This window comes from Canis lupus, chromosome 17 (genome assembly GCF_011100685.1).
Source record: "Canis lupus familiaris isolate Mischka breed German Shepherd chromosome 17, alternate assembly UU_Cfam_GSD_1.0, whole genome shotgun sequence".
Taxonomy (NCBI): domain Eukaryota; kingdom Metazoa; phylum Chordata; class Mammalia; order Carnivora; family Canidae; genus Canis; species Canis lupus.
This window is the reverse complement of record NC_049238.1, coordinates 36,690,844-36,700,331: the sequence shown is the minus strand read 5'-3', so window position 1 is coordinate 36,700,331 and position 9,488 is coordinate 36,690,844. Positions and strand designations below refer to the sequence as shown.

The 9,488-nt window shown below is 37.7% G+C and overlaps 1 protein-coding gene across 8 annotated transcripts in view; it reads right to left on the bottom strand.

The window, feature by feature from the left end:
* Window positions 1-290: 290 nt before the first annotated feature.
* The window catches only part of TMEM87B (transmembrane protein 87B), a 56,173-nt gene continuing 46,975 nt past the window's right edge, over window positions 291-9,488 (bottom strand). For 6 of the 8 annotated variants that reach the window (XM_038561454.1, XM_038561450.1, XM_038561449.1 and 3 more), the window contains exons 18-19: window positions 7,873-7,903; window positions 3,236-6,744 (exon numbers count right to left, since the gene is read on the bottom strand). In XM_038561454.1, the coding sequence (XP_038417382.1) occupies window positions 6,685-6,744; window positions 7,873-7,903 (91 nt within the window). In that variant the 3' untranslated portion in view covers window positions 3,236-6,684. Of the gene's footprint in view, window positions 473-696; window positions 742-3,235; window positions 6,745-7,872; window positions 7,904-9,488 lie in introns of those variants that run through there. The other 2 variants (XM_038561452.1, XM_038561451.1) reach the window with 2 other exon arrangements.

The window sequence follows — 9,488 nt, the reverse complement described above, 5'->3', positions numbered from 1 at the left end:
CCACCCAGGAACCCCTACAATTCAGTTTTTAAAAAGTAAACCCCCAAAGGGCTCTTAGGTCATGATCCTAGGGTTCTGGGATCGAACTCCACATGGGGCTCCCTGTTCAGTGGGGCAGAGGCGCTGCTTCTCCTCCCTCTGTCTTTCCCCCTGCTCTCCTGGCTCATGCTCTCCTTCTTAAAAAAAAAAAAAAAAAAAAAAAAAAAAGATGTAAAATTTCATAGTGAAAGGGTAGCTTGTTCATTCCCTTAACAGAAATGTCTAATATTAATTCTTTGGAATCAGGTACATTAATGGCCAAACTTACTTTTTTATTTTTAATAAAAGGAAAGATAAAGTTTATGGAATATTTTTTCAGTGATGCTAAAAATAAAGTAGACACTGGCAGTAACTCTCTGGACTCCACTATGCCCCAAATTAAGCTGTAGAGAATCCGAATGACAGTTTTTATTGTAGTGACACAGTCTGGAGGCTAGAATGAAAGACAACAGTCATATAAAATTATGTAGCAAGGGATAACCAAAGCCTATCAACGGTATTTCAAGTTTTGATATGCAGTTCAACCCTCCCATGGCACTAGACTCCCTCTCCCCCCAAGGATCCAGAGGTGAGAAAAGCAAGTAGAGGATACAGGTTTCAATTTTAGCCTGAGGGATCTGGAGCCAAGGAAGATTTCCTGGTTCCCCATTTTCTCACCTGTAAATGATCTCAGAGGCCCGGTCCAGCTTCCAAGTTCTAATTCTGAGAGAACAGGAAGTGCACCAAAATGGTAACTTTATCAAAAAGTTTTGTTTTTTTTTTTTTTAATTTCACTTCTATGTTTGTTTAGTGGCCTTTGGTAAGTAAATTAAAGAAAATTTTAAAGGCAAGAATTAGAGGTCAGAACTCTTCAGAGAAACTACTTTGGCACCATCTGCTGGATAGCTTTTAAGTTTTCCTGTACATAAACTTCCTTTGCAGTTTCTTATTAGTTTTCCACCATGATTTAAAGAATATACTGTCAAAATTATTTACATCTGAATTCAGTACCATACCAGCTTATGTTAATAGGAATTTAGCTGTAAATCCACTATTACTTAAGGGGCATAACTTGTCCTGCCAGACTTCCATCACAACATATGTAAACAAATCTTAGAATGTGAATTTCATATGGAGGAGTTGATTTCAGATAGGTCTCAGCAGCCTCCCAGACAATCGCTGATGCATTTTTTTTTTTTTAACTTCACTGTGTTGTGAAGCCTTGAGTACCAAGCACTTTGGATACATGAACTTAATCATCTAACAAGCAACCATGTTTCCTCTCTGCCCAGAATTTTGTGGAAATCTTTCAAGGGTGCTTCCCATCAGTATTATACTAGCTTTCCATTTGTCAGAAGGGTGACTTTGGGCAAGTTATTTAGCCATGCTGAATCCTTTTTTCTCCTTTATAAACTCACTGGCTATACCTACACCTCACTGGCTACAGAAACTACAATGGTTAGCAGAGTCCGCCACTCTGTGAGCATTCCCAACCTTTCTAAACTGTCAGTGTTGTTATTACAACAAGCTTCCTTTCCCTCGTGGGAATACCCATCTTGGCCACTCCCAAAGCTGGGAGAATTTCTAAGAATGTTCTTCATGTTCCATCTATTTGGGGCAGGATGGATTTTATTTATTAATGGATTAAGCTGTGTTCTGAGACCATGCACTTTTGGACTATCACTTTTTAGATATTTATTTCTCCATATTTTACCTTCGAAAATAGAAGTTTTTGTCTCCCTTGTCCACTGCACCCAAATAATCTGTGGCAGAAGCCACTAGCTGTCCCCCAAATCCATCCTCTCCTTCATAGGGTAAAACAGCATGGCTCTTATTGCCCAGATGACTGACAGTGTGGCCATGTGACTGTCTGCCCATGGAATATGCTTAGAAGTAATGAACACCACTTCAGGGCTTTGCTCCACAAAACTTGAGGCTGTCCTTTCTCCTTCTGTGGCTACATGTAGATGATAGTCTCTAGGAACTAGGGGGCCCACAAGACAGAAAGAAACTTTGGGTCCCTGAGGGATGTGGGGAGGTAGGTTGCCCTGCCCACCTCTATACCATCCCAGAACTGTTACATAAGGAAGAAATAAACTTTTTGTCTTAACCTTCTGAGATGTTGAATCACATTGTGACCACAGCTTAACTCAATCTAAACATTAACCATTTCCACTCAATCCTTTCTCTACTTTGTGTTTTCACGGATAGGAGTTCACAACAGTGACTCTGTGCCTTATTTCTTCTAAGTATTTTCTTTTTTTTTTTTTTAATGATAGTCACACACACACACACACACACACACACACACAGAGAGAGAGAGAAAGAGAGGCAGAGGGAGAAGCAGGCTCCATGCACCGGGAGCCCGACGTGGAATTCGATCCCGGGTCTCCAGGATCACGCCCTGGGCCAAAGGCAGGCGCCAAACTGCTGCGCCACCCAGGGATCCCATCTTCTAAGTATTTTCTATGTTATTATGAATGCTTCATAATTTAATGGTTGTAGTATCCCATAAACTAGCTGGCTAGACAATAATTCACTTACTATTCTATTGTTGACATTTAGTTGGTTTCTAATTCTACTGTAAGTAATGTTATAATAAACATTTTTATGTAGAATCATTATTCTAGTTTGAATCATTTTTTAAAACATCACCAGAATTGGCAGCAATCAAAGATTATAGACACATTGTTGAACTTCATTTCACAAAGACTGAATCAAGCACATTACTATCATTAATGAGTGTTTTCATTCCATCAGACTTTGCATGCAAATGGATTTTACAAATGTGTTAGTATAAACCTGTTAATTTAATTTTTAGAATTCCCCTTTTGTATTTTGCATTGAAAAAAAAAGATTTTATATATTTATTGAGAGAGAGAACACAAGTGGTGGGAGGAGCCGAGGGACCGGGGGAGAAAAAGACTCTCAAGTGGATTCCCTGCTAAGCGCAAAGCCCAACTCGGGGCTTGATCTCGTGACCCTGAGATCATGACCTGAGCCAAAACCAAGAGTTGGACATTTAACCGACTGACCACCTAGGCGCCCCATATTTTGGATTTCCTTGTTCACTACTGAGGTTGAACACTTTTCCATATCTGTTAATTACCTGCATCTTCTTTTTTAAGATTTTTGTTTATGGCCTGCCATCTATTTGGGTCTACATTTCCGGCAGCTGTATATAATCTAGCACTAATAGATATTAGAATCAATCATCCAGAATTTCTGAAAGCATTTTATTAAAAGTCAAAACAAATATTAAGGCACAAAAATACATCAACTTTTCAAACAAAAATATTCGAAAGTTTTGTCCTACATTCAAAGCAACTTCTTCCAAATTATACAATAATTTAACCCTTTTAAATAGAAAAATATAACTTCTCAAACCCCTACGTTTTCTCCTCAAATACATGAATGATTTCCTAATTCTAGAGAAGTTTCTTAATGCAGTACTGAGCTTCTATATATATTGTACATTTCCTTAAAATCCTACTTCTGTCACTTATATACATTTGATATGTTTAGAACTTTAACCAATATGTTAAACTTCTGTCTTCTAAGTATAAGGCTTGGGGTTTTGTATTGCTTATTGCATGCTGTTGATCATAAAAAGATATATTAAGAAAACTAGTGATTTTTAAATCTAGCATATTTCTCCACTTTACACTAGTCAAGTATAGCTTAGTGCAATGGACTCATACCCCTTTTATCTCTTTAAAGTAAATTCTACCCCCAACATGGGGCTCGAACTCATGACCCCAAGTTCAGAAGCCACATGTTTTACTGAATGAGCCAGGCAGGCACCTCAAACCCCCTTTTTTTAAAAAAGGAGAAAAATCAATCTATATGTACATTTTTTATACTTTCAGTCTTGACATTATAGTAGTGCAAACATACTGTATCACAGAGGAAAAGTTGGTTTTCTCTATAGGATAAGAAAGATTTTAAAATGATCTCTTTACAGGAAAAGTAAAGGAGTATTATCTCTGTCTTAAAAAATGCACATATTCATCTATTTTTCCTTATTTCTGAAATAAATTAACAATCCTTTAAAGCAGATATTTAAACATTAATCTAATTCAAATCATGAAAATTCCCTTGTAAACAAATTCCACACATCACATAAATCCAACATGACTTGCATAAGAACACTTTAGCATTTTGTCTAGAAATACATAAAACTGAACTCTTATGCTCAGTTCCCTTCATTTAGAGTAAGAACCGTCTTGATGGCATCCCAAGAATAAACTGATCTGATAGCCTCAAAAGCTTGGGTGACCAGTTTCTGGACACTTCATGCAGAAGCTGGGATAATGAGCTGTACTGTGGCCCTGGGTATCACTTCTCCCCAGCGTCCTTCAGATGAACTACAGCTACAGCCCTAGGGCACCCCTCCTGTTTATATGAGGGAGCTAAGAGGACCCTCCACAGGAATATTCAATTCAGGTCAAGAGACATCAACTGACGACACAAGTATCACTGAAAGTGATAGATACTGCATATGCCCTTTGAAAAACAACATTTCTGATGAGCTTATCAGGAGGGAATCCTACTTTCTCTAGAAGATGAAAAAAGTTTGCATTTCAGCCTGTAGCTGAGCTATACACATCATATCCTTTATCTTTACAGCTGCAGAAAAAGGTGTTCTCACACCTGCTGCTGAGGTTATACAAGAGGCAGTCTCCCTTCTGCTCACCATCAACTCCCCTTCCTGCTCCACTCCATTTGTAGCTCCTACAGGCTGGAAGGCTGGCACCCTGTATTTCAAAATTCAGCTGGAGCCATATGATGAGCTAGTGGTCTGCCTCAAAGTCTGGGAATGGGATTAGATAAAAAAATGTTAGGAATGAGAAGGCAGGGTTGCCTCCAGCTCTGAAACTACTGAGCCCAGGGTAAAACACACCAAAACCAGAATGGATATAAATGCTGGGAAATGTAGTGGGTGGGGACCTATTATTGTGGAAGAAATGGAAGGAAAGGGCAACCCTGGTGGCTTAGCGGTTTAGGGCCGCTTGCAGCCCAGGGTGTGATCCTGGAGACCCGGGATCGAGTCCCACGTCGGGCTCCCTGCATGTAGCCTGCTTCTCCCTCTGCCTGTGTCTCTGCCTCTCTCTCTCTCTGTGTGTGTGTGTCTCTATGAATATATAGATAAAATCTTAAAAAAAAAAAAAAAGAAGAAATGGAAGGAAAGAATGGAACCTGTAGTAACTGACACTCTTTTCCTAGGGAGGATGCCCCACACTGTTCCATGTTCCCTACTGAAAATAAATTTGAAAGTATCTTTCAAGGCACATTACTACTAGAAATTTTTTTTGTTAACTCCTATGACATGAGTAAATGAGAAATAAATTGAAAAGGTAGGCTCTTGAAAGAAAATGTTTTATGGCTTCACGATGAAAATTAATGGTTATATTTAAGTGTTGGTACTGGTTAAGACTTTAAATGCTTCTCAATCAAAATTCTCTGAAGTCATTCTCAATTCACAAGGTTAGAACACCTTCAAAAAAAGATATATAAGATTCTAACTTTTATTCCTATTCTTAATGTTCACTAGCCCTGTATCTTTGGTCACAAAAGCAGCAAAACATTCACATTTCCATCATACTACATTCAACTACCTTTCAAGTTTTGACTGTTCTGCACCTAAAATAATATTAAAACAAAAAATTTTCAAATCATATATTACATATGTAATGTAACAAAATGATGTGTAAAACATGGTTCAAGGTTAAGAAATTAATTACAAGATTAATAGAGATGTACTATGCAGGTAAATATATGTTTCATTATGAAACCAGATAAGCCAAGATTATGTAAAGGATGCTCTAGTGTCTGCAAAGTTCACTGGTAATGAGCCCCCCAGCTGCCCAGAGAGGAACCGCTCTGGGGAGCCATGCAGTGACCCCCAGACATATTCGGCAGCAGCACGTGTACTTACAGCCTGAGTGAGGGGACAATGGCAGAGCAAATCTTTGGAAGTGACCATCATGGCCTCTTTCCTGTGTACTTGTATTCCCCTGAGCTCAGACAGAGAGGACCTAGCTCTGTGATTTGATGTACATGGTGATATTTACAAACGAGGACTTTGTGCAGACCCGTATGTATATGTATACACACACACACACACACACCTAACCATACAAACATGCTTATGTTCTAAGGCTAACCAAGTTTTACTTAATTTCAAATTACTTCAGTATAAAAGTCAAAGAAAATTATTACTGCATCTAGTAACTCTAAACCCACGAAATGGAAACGCTGCTTTACCATACAGGAGAACCACATCATCTACCTTAAAGGTAGTTGAGGAATTGTAGGAGTGTTTATGTAAAAAATATTTTTAAATCTGGAACTGTTAAATTTTCCAGTGAGAAGAGAAAACCCAAATCCACATCCCTGCCACCTCTTAGCTAAGGGCATCTGGGCATATTTCGTTATCATAATACTTAGGTTATTTCCAAATCCAGGCAATATGATGGACATTAAGCTCACATTCCAGAGTAGCTTAAAATGGTCACCAAACCCTCCTACTAACTGAATTGTTGTAATACACAGATTTCCAAGATAATGCAATAAAACCTTGTTGCACTATATCAAAACAAAGCTCTTTTTCAGTCTTGAGGAAGTCTTTCACCGTTAAGTAGGTTTAATTTATATGGGTTCCAATCACATTATCTTTTCTGAAGAGAACATTTTTTCTGCCATTTCAGATCTGGTCATGATTTCCTTTAAAAAAAAAAAAAAGGATGATATGCTTCCAGATGTCGATGCTCCTTCCAGAACATAACAAAATTCCCTAATCTTTCAACAGTCACAATTTTGTGGGGAACTAATATATTCCACGACACATACAGAAATATTAGATATAGAAAAAAAACACTGGATAAGCCACACTTCCTGGTGATGTATGGTTGATAGTCATTGACAAGTTTAGAAAACTTGAACATCCTGCTAGCTGGAAAACATCTGGAGTTCAGAATTACCAGTGAGAAGCAGGTAGGGGGTTAACATGGATTTCTTAGGCACCTGCCTCACTTTATACAACTCATGTATTTTGAAATTATAAAATATTTATGACATGAATCCTCTAAATGCCCCCCTTTAAAAGTAATTTTTCATAGGGTATCTTTCTGTAGAGTTCTAAATCCTGAAGTTCAACTGCTTTATAGCCAGGTGCATGTCTACTGCAGCTTCCTTGAAACCTCCCGCCACTGTCAGATCAACCTGCTGTGGTTGCTCACCTCTTACCTTCAAGTCTACAGAGCTGCACTTTCTCTCCTATTCCACAGCTGTCACCTAAATCACACCTGAGCTACCACTCATTTCCCTCTACTGTTTCTTCCTGTAAGGTCATGCTCCCTACATCCACTCTTTAATTTTTACAATTCAGACTTCCCATCTTGGGCCATCCTTCAATGTCCAGATGATCCATAACTCATTTTTCTCCCCCAAACCTTCCCAAATTTATATCCTCTAAATCCTATCTCCTGCTTAGTAAATGAAAATGAGATAGAAACTCTATTTAATTCCTCAGCAAAACAGCTCAAGTGTAAGACATTTATTCAGACAAAATGCCATCTCAGAGTATTCTAAACTCTTATCAACATATAAGATGTTGGAAAATCATAGTCCTGAAACCTCATAAAATAATTCTCCCTTCCTTCACACCAACAAGTGTTTATCTCACTGTTGTTTTAAATGAGGATCGAGCTCCTTTATACTTTACTGACAAATCAGTGCAGTCTTCCAACCTGCTCAATCTGTAATCATTTTACAAAGTTCCAGAATTTCTTTCTGAAATACATTTTTACTCTGTGAAAACACCACCAAGAAAATAAGCAAAATATGTTTTACCTCATCTGAATCCACTAACACTGGAAGAGCTCTGAAACAAAACAAAAACAGATTAATAATGTTCTTAAAAGACTAGGGTATGTAAATAAATATATGCATATTCTGTGATCTACAAATTCTCATTCCTGGGTGGACACAGCCCACAGAAATAAACACCTAGGTTCACCAGCAAACATAGAGAGGAATTTTCATATTGTTCTTAATAGCCCCCAAACTGAAAATAAACCAAATAGGTGAACTGTAGTATATTCAGGCAATGGAATACTATACAGCAAAGAAAATGAATGGCTTGTCAAGGGATATATTTTTTTAAACTGATACAAGTAATCTACCATTAGAGACATGGAAACAGCAGCACATTTTGGAAAGTGGTCTTGTGATCTGGGAGGAAAGCAAAGAGATTTCTAGGGCCCTGGCGATGTTCTATTTTTTTTTTTTTTTTTTTTTTTACCTGAGTGCTAGTTATACAAATGTGCTCTTATTGAAAATTTATTGGAGCTTAGGATTCTACACCTTCCAGTGTGTGTGCTATACTTTAAAATTTTTTCAGTTAAAAACTGAATGTAAAAATAATCATAACTTCAAAATGTAAACAACAACAACAACAACAAAAAACCAAAATGTAAACAAGGCAAGATAAAAAATTCTGGAGGCAAATATGTTGGAAGAATATCCATGAATACAGCATACAAATAAATAATTCCAAACATAACTGACACCTAACTACATATTTGTTTTTTAAGCCACTGCTATTTCTTACTTTATACAGCTGGACAAGTACCTGAGTAGTGATGTACTATCTAACCGACGTTGCGTGTTTTTGTGAGAATTTAACAGGGATGAATAAGCCTGACTCTAGTAATCATTTCATTATGCTTATGTAGAGCAAATCATCATGTACACTTTATATATATACTAAAAAAAAAAGAGAGATGAATAAACATATTATAAAAGGTGGTATTTATGGAATCAAGTATTTGTTTAATTCCCATATCATTATTACTACTGACTGGAGGTCTACCAGTGAAGGTACTGGAGAGAGAGTTATACAATATAACCTTTGCTTGGGAAAGAGAATATGGGTAGAAAGAAATGCCAAGTGTATAGCCTCAATGTGTGATGATTGCCCTCGCTGAGAGGGAGAGCCTAAAGGAAAAGTCTATGTAGCTCTCTGCAACATGCAAGTCCCATTACTGAGAGACTTCCAGGATGCCATTTACAGAGTAGCCTATGGTGGAGGTAGAAGCAAGGACGAGAGACAAGCCAGGTGTGAGAAAAGGACCAGGTTAGGTTGTTGGTAATACTACTATTAAAGAAAATCCAGGGGAGAAGATTGCTTTAGGGGAAACGTGAACCAGAACCTAGTTGTCAGAAGCCAACCGTTGGGTGGCTCAGCACTGTGTTTGGAGAAGAACACTAGCAATCTTAAAAACAGTTCCTTGGTGAGGTTAATGACTATTTAAAACTTATTAATATGTATTCAGTGCATTGAAGAGGGAGGTGAACTCTGCTGTGTCCTTTATAGCTTATCAGAGGTAAGAAAAAGTTATACTGTCTATCTCATGATAGACTTCATCACATGGTAATTCATGATTTTTTTCAAATTGTCCAATGCA